This window comes from Patiria miniata, unplaced genomic scaffold, assembly GCF_015706575.1.
Source record: "Patiria miniata isolate m_02_andy unplaced genomic scaffold, ASM1570657v1 HiC_scaffold_22, whole genome shotgun sequence".
Classification (NCBI taxonomy): Eukaryota; Metazoa; Echinodermata; class Asteroidea; order Valvatida; family Asterinidae; genus Patiria; species Patiria miniata.
The window spans coordinates 13,820,352-13,839,969 of NW_024037061.1; the positions used below are offsets into that span (position 1 = coordinate 13,820,352).

The following is a 19,618-nucleotide window of genomic DNA, read 5'->3' on the forward strand; positions in this document are numbered from 1 at the left end:
ACAATTCTTTTCATGTTCATTTAGTTATTTTAAAGCTTTCCTTTGTATAATTTTTAGTTTGTTTTTAAATTCTAACTGGTTAATTTTATTTCTGTGAAGCGCCTTGAGCGTCAATTTTGACGGATTTGGCGCTATACAAGAATTAGTTATTATTATTATTATTAAGTAGAATCTACTTAATAAAATAATTTGAGGCAACCGACATGAAGGTTTGTCACATACACAGGGCATCTAGTAATGCAATTCTCAGCTACGTCGTTATATTTACCTAATTTTAGCGTTGCTGTATAAGACATGTAGATACTTCAACTTAACATCAGTTATCAGTTAACATATCTCGGTACACATTATCGAAGTTCTAAGTTGAATGTTATATTCCAAATATCGACAACACTGGAAAAAGAACGTAGACACTGTATTTGCTCACAACCCTATATAGCATATATGTATTGGTTGCACGTACGTCAAGACAAAAACTTTCCAAAACAAACCCCTACAACCTCGCAAGTAAATGGATTAAAAAGCAGTGAAATGCCACATAGATACCAACCTAAATATCAAACGTCTAATTTTTTTTTTATTGAAAATCGCATTTATACGATTTAAATAATTGAAGTTTCAACCAGTCTTTGTGACGTGTTTATTGTAATCAAACGTGCTAATCAAACGATACTGAAAAAAAAAAGCGTTTATCGATTTCAGTTTTACTTAATTGTCTTGTTTTTGTGGACATAATTTTTTTGTGGCACGGGGGGAGGGGGCACGGTGAGGGGGGCACCGCGGGGCCGGGGGACGTGCCCTCCCCCAACAGATGTCCGTGCCCCCGGGTGCCCTCCGTTTTAAATCTTGAATTTAACAAAAGTGAACATCTTTTTTTTCTTCAAATTAACCTCAAAGGGAATCTGACTAGCTAGGTGCATTGTTATAATTTGAAAGTTGAACAATAAAATTGACTGGAGCGGTGTTTAAACCAGGATGTCGCTGAATGAAACCCAGCTCCAGTCAATTTCTTTGTGCAACTTTAACATTGAAAATAAATATAATTTGCCTTTAGTGTCCCCTTGAAAAATGTATGCACCGCAGATGACCCCCACGACGTTTAAGCCTAAATACGTCACTGAAGTCCACTAAAAAAAAATGTGTTACCATTGTGATTTTACAATTTTATTAAAAATCAATTGACAGAATACTGACTTGAGCAGTATGTGATGTTTCTATTGATTCTGTTTGTATGAACCACTGATCACGTCCAATATGAATGAGGTTATCCATACCTCTGTTCCAATAATGTAATTGTTGTCCAGCTGGGCAGATTGATGCCTAGTTGTAAAATGGGCTCTATGCCAAAATTATTAATGCCAAAAAAAGTCTCCGGTTTCTGGTATGGAGCTTGCCCCAAAAGTGGTGTGGCGACGCGGTTTGTTTCCCCTACTTTTTCTTCTTCACATGTCGGCTGATGTTGCAGATATGACGCTCCGATCCCCTTCATACTCTCAAAAATATCCTACAAGGTGGAGCTTGATGTGACCTCGATCAGTATAAGGCCAAGCCATATGGCTTCAAAATTCTGCACCCACTTACGATCTCGACCGACCCGACACGAGCATTCTTAGGGAATTTTGGATCGTCAAGACTCAAGACAAAAATCAGAGAAAACGGTAATGTCAGACCGCTCCATGGTCAGACCATGCATCAACATCGTGCATGGGCTGTCAGGTTGGTCATTAGTCTGCTCCCTTTCATATTGCGCTAATTAAAAAGCGTTTACAGGTTCCAGATACACGACCATCGCTCCCTCAGTCTGGCTTCCAGACACACAATTACAAAATTGTTACACATCGTCTGCAAATGGTGCCCAACTAAATTTCAGGCACTGAACTTTCAGGGTGAACTTGCAGGCTCTACTGAACATACAATGACTTTATCCATGACTTCCCCCTCTGGTGTCACCTGCTATAAATAGAAATGGGAATTTCCCGACACACTGCAACAACACGTGGGGGTGTCCTGGTGTGAGAAATGTCTGTTGTTGAGTCATAGTCATTTCTCAGACGCATGCATGTGCAACAGACGTACTGGAAAATTCATCTGTAGGTAAGTGTGACATTCTCCTCGTTATTAATGAATGCGTGATGATCCGCGAACAGGAAGAGCTTGGAGAATATTATTGTTTGGGTGTTTCGGTAGATAGCTTTAGTTAATTGAAGAAAGAATATTAGCGGTTTCCTTGTTTTCGTTGAAGTTCCCCCTTTGTTTCTTTTCCAGACCTCTCTCCAATCTCCATAGGTATTACACACGTTTTTCTTCTACTCATACACTTTGGCACTTTCGTAAATTGGCTTGACCTCAGACTTGGTACACAGTTAGACCACCACTTCGTCACATTAAAGGTGCATTTTTTCCCATACAGGATTTGTACGTAGTTGTCTTAAACGAGTATACTTTAATTGGCACTTTCATAATTCTGATTCACTTTAGACTTGATACTTGGTAGAAACATGGCCCACCAACCGCTGATGGTAAACGTGCATTTTTCAAGCCTTATAACTTTTGAAGTACAATCCCGATTTGGTTGAAACGTGGAAGGTAGGTACATGGACAGGGACGTGTTATAGATGAAAATTGAAGTGACCTTTTGATGACGTCATCCCAAGTCATGTGACGTCACATTAAATGGGCATTTTTCTAAGGCTCTCTAAGGGATGCCTGATCTGGTTGTAACTTCATGTTAACCTGCACCTGGATGTCTTGAAAATTCAAGTGGCGTCATGGCATGTCGTCATCAGATGTCATGTGACGTCACATTAAAGGGGCAAGTCACAGAGTCTTTTCAAACAGGCGAAGTTTACAGCTTGTGTTTGTAGCTTTAATTTCTTTAATTTTCAAAGGTCCGAGTCTGCGGCAGCTGGAACATTATGGCGTCGAATCTGTCTGCGATGACGGCCAAGTCAGTGTTAGCTAAGATCAGCGAAGGGCACCTGGAATGCAGCATCTGCTCCACTCGATTCACTGAACCCAAAATGCTGGAGTGTCTTCACAGTTTCTGCCTGGAATGCCTCGTTGAGCTCAAGGAGAGATTGGATCGGTACAGTTCCAGGCTAAAGTGTCCTGTGTGCAGGGGGGAAACAAAACTGAAAGGCAATAACGTGGAAGAGTTGCCCAGCAACTTTAGATTGAAATCTCTGGTTGAGGAGGTCGCAAAGCAGGAAGAGCTACTGGAAGGTCAAGGGTCACCCTCACCGTCACCACCACCATCACCACCACCGGCATTATCACCAGAGATCGAATCATCACCCTCAGCTGAGGTCGAATCATCACCCTCAGCTGAGGTCGAATGCCCGAAAGAGGAGTGGTGGTTGCATAAAGAAATAGGAAGTTGTATACCTGAACAGCATGAAATAAAAAACTTCAATAAAATATTTTATGTTGCAGCTTTCTCTGACAACGAGATCGCTGCGTTGCAATATGGAAAGAGTGAGCTGATACGTATAATAACCACAAGAAAACTAAAATACTACGGGAGCATCTCTCATCAGCACGAGATCGCAGCGACGCCAAGACTGCTGGCGGTGAACAAGGATAATGAACTGATTGTTCTCAATCACTCGGATTATAAGTCTGAAGTCAACTTCTTCAATAGGAGTTACAGTGAGCTCCCACGTAAATTCAACCTCAACTTGGAGAAAGACGCCCCACCAACATGCCTGGCTGTGAATGAAGACAATCAGATAGCGATTGGAAGGAAGATCCGTCAAAATATATCACTTTACTCTCGAAATGGATCCTTAATCGACACACTGTCCAACCAAAAGGTCGGTGAACACATGACCAGCTACAAGCAACGCTGGATCTACACCAATCGGATGCAAAGAAAGTTACGGTCGATATATACCAACGGCGATGAGATATTCGCGGTAGATATGCCCAGATGTATTCCTACTTCCTTGGGCCCTGAAGGGGTGTGCTGTGAAAAAGACGGTGACATTTATGTTGCCCTGAGTTATGCATGGTCACCATCATGGGGTGGCGAGATTCACCGATTCAGTGCTGATGGCGAGCACATTGGGTGCGTGATCAAGGGATGTGGCTCACCGCGAGGTATCACGCTCACACCAGACAGCGATTTGGTAGTGGCTGCGATGGAGTCCGTCAGAATCTATCACCATGTGTAAATAGCAAAATAGCAAATTATCTGCTTGGCTTAAACTTAGCATCTATGAAAATTGACAAGTAGAAATAGCTGAACATCTGAGTCACAAAAAGGCAGATGTACTTATGAAGCGGAGTCACACTGATTTTACGAGCACACTTGTTTTCACGAGTGAACACACTGGTTAAACAGCCAGTCCCTCGGCCGCATGCCACTGCGACCGTAGTGGGCTCCACTTGACGTGGCCCGAGCTGCGCAGAGGAACAAAATGTTGTCTTGGATCAAGACTAGTTTATAGTTTGCGTTCAACTTGAATCTAAACCCGTTGTTTAATGACTCGTACTTGGGGGTTAGTTGTGGACTATCGGCAAGAACAAAAGTTCCGTTTACGGAGGCTCAGCAATTTAATGCAATATAGTATTATGTAGTCATTCTAGTTGATCAATGCATGATTGTGTCTTCTTAACTATATTGTTAAGATCGCAAAGTATAGTAAGGTTTTGTCGGAAAATATTAACATCAATTCGAAAAATATGCAGTTAATTATGGTCATCAGTAAAAAGAAGAGGGATTATTATGGGTTTATTGCCCTGTGTAATTATATTCTGGTGTATATAATATACGTTATAACCGAGCTATGGGATCGATGTGCCGGTGTTGATAAGCAGGGCTCTTTACCAGGAGCAAAAAAAAAGCCAGTTTTAAACCAGGGTGTCTCCGGTTAAATTGTGCTACAATGTGGATCACATTTAAAATGGTCTAAATGCTGTGAGACGCGGATGCTCGCTATAGGAAAAAGCTGGTTCCTCTACTGCCAATTAACGTGGCAATTATCGCGACTTTTTGTATTGTTCTTGTACAGAGTGTTTTGTGTGCTTTTTGTTTTTAGATTCACATACACAAATACATGTATATATATTTTTTCAATTGCTATTATTCCATCCACTATATGGAATAACTACTGTGTGAAATCTCCAATATTTTTGTACCCGACGATTCAGTGTTTCGGATAGAATGGTTCCCTATATACCCCCTTCCAGAATCGGTAATGATGGGATCGGAGACCATGCAGCCCCGTCGCCAGCTCCGAATGAGGGGGGCGGGGCATGTAGGAACAGCTAGGGGGCACACTACATTACAAAATACATAAATACACATGTATGGTGTTTGCCGATATGTAAGGACCAATGGCACGTAAGGGGGGGGGGACCCAGCCCCCCCTCCCGCGGCGACGGACCTACATTCTACCCGCAAGCTGAGGATCTGTTTGTGCGCAAAAGCCAACCGAAAAAAACATTTTCTTTGCTTCAGAAGATGGCAGAGTCCCAAATCTCTTTTTGTTACAAAATACAATTTGAAATTATAATTCATTAATAAAATTAATTGAAATTCGTAGAGAGAAATAAAATTGAGTTTGCTGAAGAGCAGACAGTACATCTTTGAGATATGACAAATGTGCAGATCTATAAATTCAATGATATATACAGGGTGGTTAAAAAAAAAGGACACCCCTTTTGACAGCAATTTTACCCTGCTTAATAAACTTATTTTAAATATTTTTTTCACATAGTAGTAGAGTATAGACCTTTAACCATGCAAGGTGAAAAAGCTTAGTAAAAGTCCCAAAAGTGGTGATATTATGCTAATTCGAATACAAGTCACCAAAATCAGTCTTGTCCACGGGTTATTCTATATAAATTGGACGTTTTGGTAGTTTATAAAAATTAAAAAACCTTCCCACCAAAATATATTTTGCCCTGGTAACTTTTATTGAAGGTGTCCAATTATTCATGTCAGTGTTAAGATCATCTACTCAATGAGCTGTCGGCTGAAGTTCATTGTTGCATAACATAATCAAATGTCATGCCCTTTCAAATAAAGCTCCGATAGCTGAGCTCCGTCAAGCGAAGGGAATGTATACCTCCGTGGACAAATAGGTTTCGCACATGAAATGTTCAAATTAGCAAAGCTCTACGAAAAAATGTGCAAATGCAACGATTTTTTCGTCACATTTGCTTTAAAGGCCAGTAGTTTAATAGCTAGCAATCGACAGTTGAAAATAATTTTTAAAAATAGGTGAAATTTGCTGTCAAATGTGGGTGTCCTTTTTTTGAACCACCCTGTATATAGTGAAGGACATTTAACTCATCAATATGATCTGATTTATATCAGAGGAAAGTTTGAACATGTTAAATAATTTTGTCATCAGTAGTCTATGAGGACTAACATAAATACATGTAGCACTTTGCCGTACGGCAAAGCTCCAGGAAACACAGCAGTCACGTAATTAGTGTTTTTGCATTGTGGTGTTTTCGTATTACTTGACTTGCGCCTTACCGTGTGAACTAGCTTTGGGCGGTCGTCTATTTTATAACTTTGTACCGCAAACAAGTGGTCAGTATTTTTAAAAATTGATCTTAAAGGTGCCATCATTAAAAGAATTGGGCCCCTCCCCCGATTTACCCAAGTGCCCCTTTTGTGGACATAAATTTGCCCCCTCGATCATAAATGTGCCCCCCTCGCGATGAAAACAAAACTGGCCCTAAAATTTCGGATAATTTGTTTTTAGTAAACATTTCCTTAAATGGCATAGAAAGTTCTGAATGAACAAGGAACCTGAAAACAAAGTCCCAAAACCCTTACAATGCACCCTGAAAATGGCCGATTTTGGTTTTGAAAAACGCTCCCCACTATTTGATTTTACGGAGGCCAAGTGTCCGGTGGAAAAAAACGTGTCGACATTTCAGCACGAATGTGCAAGTGCCCTTTTTGTTGATGCCCCCCCCCCCCCCCCCCCCAGTTTGAAAACCGTTCTGCCGCCGCTGGGCCCCTCATCTTTCGATGACGGCTCATCCTGCGAGCGCGCATTTCTTATCACCAAATTATTTTCTTCAAAACAAAACTGCCCTAGGCCATAAAGGTATTTAAGTCGTAATCCCGCATTGCCATATACGGTGACGCGCACGATCGTCGGAAACCACATACCCCTCCTTCAGATCACAATTTCTGAGAATCTTGATTTTATATAATGTTATGAAGCTATTTGAACCGGCCCACGTTTTTGTCCTTTTGTTAATTTGAGGAAAGTTTGAACATGTTAAATACTTTTGTCATCAGTAGTCTATGAGGATATCAATACTATTTTTTCAAGTACGTACATGTACCCGAGAAGTAATAGTAAAGGTCATATTTATGTAGCTCTATAAGCAATTCCTGGTGAATTAAAATACATCACTTCCCCATTGGAAGTCCATTTGTATTTACACTGTAAACGCGAGATCTTCGTAAATTGGTATATAACGATCAGTAACGACCAAACTGCAACAGAGTGACATGAACCATTGTCTTGTGATGTGCCGTATCCGACGGTCGTTTGCCACAGTATTTCATTGAGACGACTTTCATCACATATCTCGCCGATGTAAGAAGAATCTGCAACTCGTAGCAAGTACACGTAAGTTAAAGTGGCATACCGCGTGCTCTTAAAAAAACTTGATTGTTTTCTTCTCAAAACCCTCTAAAACGTTAAACTACTATAGGCCTAGGACATAAATATATTTGGCAAATGTTGATAAATGTTGATAACTTCTTCGCCCATCGTTGTTTAAGATCAATTGCCAAAACTCTCGGGAAATTATTCTCAAATAGTGAATTTTTTTACTCGATTAAAACAGGCTCTCACACTTGTTGGATAGAATACATTGCAAAACAGTTCTTTTCAGCGTGTATATTTGCTCAAGAACGAAACCGAGGCTTATCCATAGGACGAGCTTCGAGAAAATCATTTTGACTTTGTAATCGGACGAAACTGTAATGTAAAAGTTTTGTTCGTCTTCGAAATGAAACTAATCCTTTTTTCTTGGCTCAAAGTTGTTCTGTTCGATATTTAACACGTCCAGCTTAATGTAACAAGTTAACTCAGTCAATGCTAACCACTTTCTGAAGAAAGTTGAGCTCAGTTGCAGACAGGTTTTGCATTGTGATTCGGAGAAAGAATGAAGGTTTGATAAAACTAATAAATGTCCGTTTTGTATACGCCTGTTTTGCAGGTAGGTCAAAATGGCGCAAGATCTTTCTGCGCAATCACTGTTGGAGAAGATAAGCGTAGATCATCTGGAATGCTCCATCTGCATCAACCGTTTCAACCAGCCCAAAGTGCTGGACTGTTTGCACAGTTTTTGCCTCGAATGCCTTCAAAAGTTGAGCCAGGGTAAAGAAACTGTCGATTCCAAATTGAAATGCCCCCTGTGTCGACGAGAAACTACGACGCAACATGTCGGTGATTTGCCTGATAACTTCACACTTAGTGCACTGGTGGAAGAAGTGACGATGCAGGAAAAACTACTTGAAGGTCAAGTTTCAGAGATCGAATGTCAGTCCTGTAACGAGGGGAATCCCGCAGCGTCCAGATGCATGGACTGCGACCATTTCCTCTGTCAAGAATGTCAAAGGGCACACGGGCGATTGGCAATGCTGACATCTCACCAAGTATACGATCTTGCGCAGCTAAGATCAGGAGAGATTGCTTATAGGAGCAAGCTGAGAGAGGCTCCAAAATGCGGTAAACACCGTGACCAGGATCTCAGCTTTTACTGCAATTCGTGTGAGCAGTTGGTCTGCACAACGTGCTGCATTCTAGACCACACCAAACCGGAACACTCGCTCACAAGCCTACCCGAGGCTTTAGAGAGATGCAAACAGGAGGTTGCTGAAGTCACCGTGATAGCTGAACAGCACAAAGCAGATTTTGGCATCGTCATGGAAGAAATCAACGTCTCCAACAAGAAACTGGAAGCAAACTTTGACGACGTCAGGAAGAAAATCTCCGTGAAGGCAAATGACGAGGTTGCCAAGATCAGACAGGAGGAGCACACACTGAAGCAAGAGTTAGAAAAGATCTACCAAGACAGAGTCAAGACATTTGGAACTGCCCAGGCCACAAACAACACAGAGATGAGCGAGACAGAGCGGAAACTGGATGAAGTCAACCGATTGATGGCTCAAGCAAGTTGCTTTGAGATTGTCGATCTCAAGCAGAAACTTTTGCGAAACCTCAAAGAAGAAACCGAGAGATTTCCGAGGAAAGTGCCCAGCAGTTTGTCATTCGTGGAGTTTGATGAGGAAGGTCAGAGTGCAGTAGGTGAATTGGTGTTTGAGACTGGACCGAAGTCAGGATCGGCGGCTGGACTGGAAGCAGCATCAACGGAGCAAACTCCACCTGCAAGACCACTCAGGCAAAAAGACATCGGCGGAAAATGGTACCTGAAGATACAAATAACCCAATTCGGTCAGAAACAGACCAAATTTCGGCGCGTGTTTGGTGTTGCAGTATTCTCTAACGGTGAAATACTCGCGACGGACATGGGGCACAAAATGCTGATCTCTTACGCACCCAGCAGTGGCAAACTCCAAGCACACGCAAGACCCCAAAGATTACAAATCAACGGTTTAGACAATCCCAGTTGTGTGGCGGTCAACAACGATGACCATCTTGTCCTTCTCGACAAGCTCGCAGTCAAGATCTTCGACCGGAAGCATCAACCTCTCCACCAGTTCAAACCCGGCGAAGGTCCCAACAGTACACCGACCTGCCTAGCGGTGGATGACAACAATCTGATAGCAGTCGGCTACGAGAAAGCTGAAGAGATCTCCCTACACGAGCCAGACGGAACTCTCATTCGGACCCTCCCTGCAGCAATGATCGGTTCTCATCTGACCATCAGTAAGCAGCAGCGGCTTATCTACACCTGCTGGGAGAAGAAGAAGCTGGTATCAACGGACTACGTCGGAGGCAAGGTGTTCTCGTCTGCCATACCCTGCGACATGCATGGGATATGGGGCCCTACCGGCGTGTGCTGCGACAACAGTGGCTACATCTTCGTTGCCGTACACGGATGGCTGTCTGGTGGAATTTACAAGTTCAGTTCCGAAGGTGGGATCTTGGGATGCGTCATTTCAGAATGCAAGTTTCCCGCCAGCATCACATCTTTGCCGGGCACTGGCGATCTGGTGGTGGCCTCAAATACATCTGTTCAAATCTTCCACGAAATTCAAACCAACACTGAACACTTTAACTGAGTAACAACTGGTTTGTAGAGAACAACTTTGTGAAAGCTGTGGTGTCACTTGGAGGACCAGCAGAGGACAAAGAATACATGCCAAAGCAACAGAATCAAAATAGTAGAATCTTTGTCGCATAAAACATTTTTGACAGAGAGAGAAAAGGCCAGCATTCCGTTTAAAAATCAGACAAAAATCAGAGAAAACGGTAACGTCAGACCATGCATCGACATCGTGCATGGCCTGCCAGGTTGGTCATTAGCCTGCTCCCTTTCATATTGCGCTAATTAAAAAAGCGTTTACAGGTTCCAGATACACGACCATCGCTCTCATCAGCCTGGCTTCCAGACACACAATTACAAAATTAGTACACATCGTCTGCAAATGGTGCCCCACTAAATTTCAGGCTCTACTGGACTTTCAGGGTAAACTTTCAGGGTGAACTTGCAGGCTCTACTGAACATACAATGACTTTATCCTGCATGACTTCCCCCTCTGGTGTCACCTGCTATAAATAGAAATGGGAATTTACCGACACGCTGCAACAACACGTGGGGGTGTCCTGATGTGAGAATTGTCTGTTGTTGAGTCATAGTCATTTCTCAGACGCATATGCAATATGAACAGACGTACTGGAAATTTATCTGTAGGTAAGTGTGACATTCTCCTCGTTATTAATGAATGTGTGTTGATCCCCAAAAACGAAGAGTTTGGAGAATTTTGTTTGGGTGTTTGGGTAGATAGCTTTAACGTTAATTGAAGAAAGAATATTAGCGGTTTCGGCAACTTCAATGTCGAAACCGCTCTTGTTTTCGTTGAAGTTCCTCCCCCTTTTTTTCCAGACCTCTCTCCAATCTCCATAGGTATTACATACGTTTTTCTTCTACCCATACACTTTGGCACTTTAGTAAATCGGCTTGACTTCAGACTTGGTACCCACTTAGACCACCACTTCGTCACATTAAAGGTGCATTTTGTCCATATAGGATTTGTACGTGTTTGTCTAAAACCAGTATACCTTGGCACTTTTCATTAATCGGATTCACTTAAGACTTGATACTTGGTAGAAACATGGCCCATCAACCGCTGATGGTATCCGAGATTTCGTCATCATGACGTCATCAGGTGTCAATTAAGTAAATCATTAAACGTGCATTTTTCAAAGCCTTATAATTTTTGAAGCACAAGCCCGATTTGGTTGAAACGTGGAAGGTAGGTACATGGACAGGGACGTGTTATAGATGAAAATTGAAGTGACCTTTTGATGACGTCATCCCAAGTCATGTGACGTCACATTAAATGGGCATTTTTCTAAGGTTCTCTAAGGGATGCCTGATTTGGTTGTAACTTCATGTTAACCTGCACCTGGATGTCTTGAAAATTCAAGTGGCGTCATGGCATGTCGTCATCAGATGTCATGTGACGTCACATTAAAGGGGCAAGTCACAGAGTCTTTTCAAACAGGCGAAGTTTACAGCTTGTGTTTGTAGCTTTAATTTCTTTAATTTTCAAAGGTCCGAGTCTGCGGCAGCTGGAACATTATGGCGTCGAATCTGTCTGCGATGACGGCCAAGTCAGTGTTAGCTAAGATCAGCGAAGGGCACCTGGAATGCAGCATCTGCTCCACTCGATTCACTGAACCCAAAATGCTGGAGTGTCTTCACAGTTTCTGCCTGGAATGCCTCGTTGAGCTCAAGGAGAGATTGGATCCGTACAGTTCCAGGCTTAAGTGTCCTGTGTGCAGGCGGGACACAAAACTGAAAGGTAATAACGTGGAAGAGTTGCCCAGCAACTTTAGATTGAGATCCCTGGTGGAGGAGGTTGCAAAGCAGGAAGAGCTACTGGAAGGTCAAGGGTCACCCTCACCGTCACCACCACCATCACCACCACTGGCATTAGCACAAGAGATCGAATCATCACCCTCAGCTGAGGTCGAATCATCACCCTCAGCTGAGGTTGAATCATCACCCTCAGCAGAGGTCGAATGCCCGAAAGAGGAGTGGTGGTTGCATAAAGAAATAGGAAGTTGTATTCCCGAACAGCATGAAATAAAAAACTTTAATAAAATCTTTCATGTTGCATCTTTCTCTGACAACGAGATCGCTGCGTTGCAGTATGGAAAGAGTGAACTGATAAGTATAAGAACCACAAGAAAACTAAAATACAACGGGAGCATCTCTCATCAGCACGAGATCGCAGCGACGCCAAGACTGCTGGCGGTGAACAAGGATAATGAACTGATTGTTCTCAATCATTCGGATTATAAGTCTGAAGTCAACTTCTTCAATAGGAGTTACAGTGAGCTCCCACGTAAATTCAACCTCAACTTGGAGAAAGACGCCCCACCAACATGCCTGGCTGTGAATGAAGACAATCAGATAGCGATTGGAAGGAAGATCCGTCAAAATATATCACTTTACACTCGAAATGGATCCTTAATCGACACACTGTCCAACCAAAGGGTCGGTGAACACATGACCAGCTACAAGCAACGCTGGATCTACACCAATCGTGTGCAAAGAAAGTTACGGTCGATAGATACCAACGGCGATGAGATATTCGCGGTAGATATGCCCAGATGTATTCCTACTTTCTTGGGCCCTGAAGGGGTGTGCTGTGACAAAGACGGTGACATTTATGTTGCCCTGAGTTATGCATGGTCACCATCATGGGGTGGCAAGATTCACCGATTCAGTGCTGATGGCGAGCACATTGGGTGCGTGATCAAGGGATGCGGCTCGCCGCGAGGTATCACGCTCACACCAGACGGCGATTTGGTAGTGGCTGCGATGGAGTCCGTCAAAATTTACCACCCTGTGTAAATAGCCAAGTAGCTGCTTGGCTTAAACTTGGAATCTGTGAAAATTGACAAGTAGAAATAGCTGAACATCAGTTATAAAGTCACAAAACGGCAGATGTACTTATGAAGCGGAGTCACGTTTATTTTACCAGCACACTTGTTTTTACGACTTAGCACACTGCAGCCAGTCCTTCGGCCTCAAGCCGTTACGACGGTATAGAGGGCTCCACTTGACGTGGCCCGAGCTGCAGAGGAACAAAATCTTGTCTTGTATAAAGCCTAGTTTAGTTTGTGTCCAACTTCAATCTTAAACCTGCTGTTTTATGACTCGTCCTAGGGGGCTTCAATATTGCGGACTGTCGGCAAGAACAAAAGCCCACTTATTACGGAGGCTGAGCAATTTAGTGTAATGTATTATTATGTAGTCATTCTAGTTGATCAATGCATGAATGTGTCTTCTTAATTATATTGTAAAGATGGCAAAGTATAGTAAGGTTTTGTCGGAAAATATTAACATCAATACGAAAAAAATATGCAGTTAATATGGTCAACAATAAAAAGGAGAGGGATCATTATGGGTTTATTACCCTGTACATATCCTGGTGTATAAAATACACGTTATAACCGAGCTATGGGATCGATGTGCCTGTGTAATTGATAAGCAGGGCTCTTAACCAGGAGCAAAAAAAACCCAAAAAACAAACATCTAACGTATTAGCACAAGTTAAACGGGGTGTCACGGGTTAAATTGTGCTGTGATGTGGATCACGTTTAAAATGGTCTAAATGCTGTGAGACGCGGATGCTCGCTATAGGAAAAAGCTGGGTATTCCTCTACTGCCAGTTAACGTGGCAATTATCGCGACTTTTTGTATTGTTCTTGTACAGAGTGTTGCTTTTTGTTTTTAGATTCATATACACAATAAATATATATATATATATATATTTTCAATTGCTATAATTCCATCAATGTTATCAATTGCTATAATTCCATCCACTATTAAAATGGCTTATTTGTTATGGAATAACTACTTTGTGAATCCCCAATAATTGTTTTACTCGACGATTCAGTGTTTCGGATAGAATGCTTCCCTACATACCCCCTTCCAGAATCGGTAATGATGGGATAGGGGACCAGCCCCGTCGCCAGCTCCGAACATAAGGGGGCCATGTAGTACCAACTAGGAGGCACACTACATTAAAACATATATAAATACACATGTATAGTGTTTGCCGATGGGAGGACCAATGGCACACAAGGCCCCCCCCCCCCCCCGGGCGACTGGCCTGTATTCTACCCCCAAGGAGGATCTGTTTGTGCGGAAAACCACCCAAATAAAAAGCTTGTTTTTCTTATCTCATAAGATTGCAGAGTTCCACATTTCTTTTCGTTACAAAATAAAATTTGAAATTATAATTCATTCATAAATTTGAAGTTCGTAGAGAGAAATAAAATCGAGTTTGCTTAAAGCACAGACAGTACATCTTTGAGATATGACAATGGTGCAGATCTATAAATACAATAACATGTATGCAGTGAAGGACATTTAACTCATCAATATGATCTGATTTATATCAGAGGACAGTTTGAACATCAATAATTTTGTCATCAGTGCCATGAGGCCTAATATATATATAGCACTTTCCCATACGTCAAAGCTCCAGGAAACACAGCAGTCACGTAATTAGTGTTTTTGCAGTGTGGTGTTTTCGTATTACTTGACTCGCGCCTTACCGTGTGAACTAGCTTTGGGCGGTCGTCTAGTTTATAACTTTGTACCGCAAACAAGTGGTCAGTATTTTTAAGATTGGATCTTAAAGGTGCCATCATTACAAGAATTGGGCCCCTCATCTTTCGATGACGGCTCATCCTGCGAGCGCGCATTTCTTATCACCAAATTATTTTGGTGACAAACAAAACCAAACTGCCCTAGGCCATATAGGTATTTAAGTCGTAATCCTGCATTGCCATATACGGTGACGCGCACAATCGTCGGAAAACCCCATACCCCCTCCTTCAGATCACAATTTCTGAGAATCTTGATTTTATATATCAATACTATTTTTTCAAGTACGTACATGTACCCAAGAAGTAATAAAATAGTAAAGGCCATATTTATGTAGCTATATAATCACTTCCTGGTGAATTAAAATACATCACTTCCCCATTGGAAGTCCATTTGTATTTACACTGTAAACGCGAGATCTTCGTAAATTGGTATATAACGATCAGTAACAACCAAACTTCAACAGAGTGACGTGAACCATTGTCTTGTGATGTGCCATCCTAGTACCATTATCTGCTGATGTGCTATGCTACGGATGTTTGCCACGGTATTTCATTGAGACGACTTTTATCACATATCTCGTCGATGTAAAAAGAATCTGCAACTCGTAGCAAGTACACGTAAGTTAAAGTGGCATACCGCATGCTCTTAAAAAAACTTGACTGTTTTCTTCTCACAGATTTTAAATTAATTGTGTTTGTTTTATTTTGACAAAGCACTATTCTATGGCGATTTTGGGCTTCTGAAGCCCGGTAAAACATTAAACTACTATAGGCCCTCGACATAAATATATTTGGCAAATGTTGATAACTTCTCGCCCAACGTTGTTTAAGATCAATTGCCAAAACTCTCGGGAAATTATTCTCAAATAGTGATTTTTTTTACTCGATTAAAACAGGCTCTCACACTTGTTGGATAGAATGCATTGCAAAACAGTTCTTTTCAGAGTGTATATTTGCTCAAAAAAGAAACCAAGGCTTATCCATAGGACGAGCTTCGCGAAAATCATCTTGACTTAGTAATCGGACGAAACTGTAATGTAAAAGTTTTGTTCGTCTTCGAAATGAAACTAATCCTTTTTTTCTTGGTTCAAAGTAATGTTCTGTTCGATATTCAACACGTCCAGCTTAATGTAACAAGTTAACTCAGTCATTGCTAACCACTTTCTGAAGAAAGTTGAGCTCAGTTGCAGACAGGTTTTGCATTGTGATTCGGAGAAAGAATGAAGGCTTGATAAAACTAATACATTTCCGTTTTGTATACGCCTGTTTTGCAGGTAGGTCAAAATGGCGCAAGATCTTTCCGCGCAATCACTGTTGGAGAAGATAAGTGTGGATCATCTGGAATGCTCCATCTGCACCAACCGTTTCAACCAGCCCAAAGTGCTGGACTGTTTGCACAGTTTTTGCCTCGAATGCCTTCAAAAGTTGAGCCAGGGTAAAGAAGCTGTCGATTCCAAGTTGAAATGCCCCCTGTGTCGACGCGAAACTACGACGCAACATGTCGGTGATTTGCCTGATAACTTCACACTTAGTGCACTGGTGGAAGAAGTGACGATGCAGGAAAAACTACTTGAAGGTCAAGGTTCAGAGATCAAATGTCAGTCCTGTAACGAGGGGAATCCCGCAGCGTCCAGATGCATGGACTGCGACCATTTCCTCTGTCAAGAATGTCAAAGTGCACACGGGCGATTGGCCATGCTGACATCTCACCAAGTATACGATCTTGCACAGCTACGATCAGGAGAGATTGCTTACAAGAGCAAGCTGAGAGAGGCTCCAAAATGCGGTAAACACCGTGACCAGAATCTCAGCTTTTACTGCAATTCATGTGAGCAGTTGGTCTGCACAACGTGCTGCATTCTAGACCACACCAAACCAGAACACTCGCTCACAAGCCTACCTGAGGCTTTAGAGAGATGCAAGCAGGAGGTTGCCGAAGTCACCGTGATAGCTGAACAGCACAAAGCAGATTTTGGCATCGTCATGGAAGAAATCGACGTCTCCAACAAGAAACTGGAAGCAAACTTTGACGACGTCAGAAAGAAAATCTCCGTGAAGGCAGATGACGAGGTTGCCAAGATCAGACAGGAGGAGCACACACTGAAGCAAGAGTTAGAAAAGATCTACCAAAATAGAGTCAAGACATTTGGAACTGCCCAGGCCACAAACAACACAGAGATGAGCGAGACAGAGCGGAAACTGGATGAAGTCAACCGATTGATGGCTCAAGCAAGTTGCTTTGAGATTGTCGATCTCAAGCAGAAACTTTTGCGAAACCTTAAAGAACAAACCGAGAGATTTCCGAGGAAAGTGCCCAACAGTTTGTCATTCGTGGAGTTTGATGAGGAAGGTCAGAGTGCAGTAGGTGAATTGGTGTTTGAGACTGGACCGAAGTCCGGATCGGCGGCTGGACTGAAAGCAGCATCAACGGAGCAAACCCCACCTGCAAGACCACTCAGGAAAAAAGACATCGGCGGAAAATGGGGCCTGAAGATACGAATAACCCAATTCAGTCAGAAACAGACCAAATTTCGGCGCGTGTTTGGTGTTGCAGTATTCTCTAACGGTGAAATACTCGCGACGGACATGGGGCACAAAATGCTGATCTCTTACGCACCCAGCAGTGGCAAACTCCAAGCACACGCAAGACCCCTAAGATTACAAATCAAAGGTTTAGACAATCCCAGTTGTGTGGCGGTCAACAACGATGACCATCTTGTCCTTCTCGACAAGCTTGCAGTCAAGATCTTTGACCGGAAGCATCAACCTCTCCACCAGTTCAAACCCGGCGAAGGTCCCAACAGTACACCGACCTGCCTAGCGGTGGATGACAACAATCTGATAGCAGTTGGCTATGAGAAAGCTGAAGAGATCTCCCTACACGAGCCAGACGGAACTCTTATTCGGACCCTCCCTGCAGCAATGATCGGTTCTCATCTGACCATCAGTAAGCAGCAGCGGCTTATCTACACCTGCTGGGAGAAGAAGAAGCTGGTATCAACGGACTACGTCGGAGGCAAGGTGTTCTCGTCTGCCATACCCTGCGACATGCACGGGATATGGGGCCCTACCGGCGTGTGCTGCGACAACAGTGGTCACATCTTCGTTGCCATACACGGATGGCTGTCTGGTGGAATTTACAAGTTCAGTTCCGAAGGTGGGATCTTGGGATGCGTTATTTCAGAATGCAAGTTTCCCGCCAGCATCACATCTTTGCCGGGCACTGGCGATCTGGTGGTGGCCTCAAACACATCTGTTCAAATCTTCCACGAAATTCAAACCAACACTGAACACAGTGACTGAGTAACAACTGGTATATAGAGAACAATTGGTACTTAGTATAGCAAAAGCTGTGGTGTAACTTGGAGGACCAGCAGAGGACAGATTGTACACAAGCCAGAGTAACAGAATCAATATCTGAGAATCTTTGTCTTCCTAAAGCTTACGTCCCGCATAAACATTTTGACCGAGAAAAAAACCCCAGCATTTCGTTTACAATATGACTTTGAACTCTTGCCCATGAGATAGCGGTAGCGGACAAATAGTGTTGATAATTACACCCTGAGATACGTGCAACCTCAATTGCACATACCGTATTGTCGCTCTGCTCAAATTATATCCGTAGTTGCAATACAACATGCATGTGCTATAATGTGCTATATATAATGCATATTATCCAATTAAATTCATGTTTATACCAGTTTATTCTCAACTCAGCATTAAAGCTAATCAAACATGACACTAACTTATTGGTAGTAAGCGATGGAAATTAAAACTAAGGAACGAAGGGGACCCTCACTAAGCTTGACTCGTCCTGTTTAGGACTTTTTTAGTACAAGAATTGAAAACATATATCCAGTACTCTGACGCAGCGAACTGTAAAGATGAAGCAAAGCCAAAAGGCACATCATAGTGCAAGATATCAAATGTTTAACGAAGTGTAGGCGAACTGCAAATGATATATCCATTCTTACCAAAAACAAAAAAGAATTAGCACTCGGAAGAAGCACATGCAGTATGGAGCTTCATAGGGAAGTCTCTTCTTCACAAAATGCCTATATCAACTTTCGTTTCTGCTAATAATGTTTTTATTTCCTTAACTGTTTAAGTTTGGATTTTAAGTACTATGGTGTTTCTATGCTCGCGACTCTCATATTAGGGCGCCAGTATCGTTATGCCGGGCTTGATATCCTTCTAGTTAATATATAAAGTGATCCCTCAATGTGTTACCCAAGGATTACTAATAGAGAGATTATAAATTTAAATACTGTTCCAGATTAAAATGCGTAGAAAATGCGTTTGATTATCTAATCTGCGTACAAAATGTGTTTACTTTAAAAACTTCGGTGTTAGTTTAACACCATGTGGTAGTTATAAATACAACACCAATAAAATACCAGATGGTCAAATACAGATAGCATGGTGCTAAATTTAACACCGCTGTTGTATTCTTCAGATTTTATTTTATCTGCAATCTAGAATCATAACATTTGACAATTTAGGGAGCACTAGTCTTTTCTCAGCACATATTTATTATCTGGGTGATTTATCTCCCGAAGCCAACTGCAGATGAAGCCGAGGTTTCATAGACCTGTAATAAGTCTCTTTCTCGCTCAGTGGGGAAACGGAGTAGGGTTACAGATACACAAAATCGGGACAAATACCATTATTATTTATTCATATACAAATGCCGCTATAACGAACACCACTGTAACGAACATTTGGTTATAACGAACGTCCCCACGGGCTCCCGAAATAGTGAATTCTTTTATAATGCACAATCACTATAACGAACAACCACTATAGCGAACACTTTCTGT

The 19,618-nt window shown here is 42.2% G+C and overlaps 4 protein-coding genes across 4 annotated transcripts; all 4 read left to right on the plus strand.

Moving 5' to 3' along the window:
- Positions 1 to 2,895: 2,895 nt before the first annotated feature.
- On the plus strand, positions 2,896 to 4,172 carry LOC119730099 (tripartite motif-containing protein 59-like). The gene has a single exon (XM_038202882.1). It carries the CDS (start codon positions 2,916 to 2,918, stop codon positions 4,170 to 4,172), a length of 1,257 nt encoding a protein of 418 aa, XP_038058810.1. The 5' UTR covers positions 2,896 to 2,915.
- Positions 4,173 to 8,209: 4,037 nt separating this feature from the next.
- Positions 8,210 to 10,228, plus strand: LOC119730100 (E3 ubiquitin-protein ligase TRIM56-like). The gene has a single exon (XM_038202883.1). The coding sequence runs from the start codon at positions 8,210 to 8,212 to the stop codon at positions 10,226 to 10,228; it is 2,019 nt and encodes a 672-aa protein (XP_038058811.1).
- Positions 10,229 to 11,751: 1,523 nt separating this feature from the next.
- On the plus strand, positions 11,752 to 13,032 carry LOC119730101. The gene has a single exon (XM_038202884.1). It carries the CDS (start codon positions 11,752 to 11,754, stop codon positions 13,030 to 13,032), a length of 1,281 nt encoding a protein of 426 aa, XP_038058812.1.
- Positions 13,033 to 16,082: 3,050 nt separating this feature from the next.
- LOC119730102 (tripartite motif-containing protein 3-like) lies at positions 16,083 to 18,101 on the plus strand. Its single transcript, XM_038202885.1, has one exon. The coding sequence runs from the start codon at positions 16,083 to 16,085 to the stop codon at positions 18,099 to 18,101; it is 2,019 nt and encodes a 672-aa protein (XP_038058813.1).
- Positions 18,102 to 19,618: the final 1,517 nt, after the last annotated feature.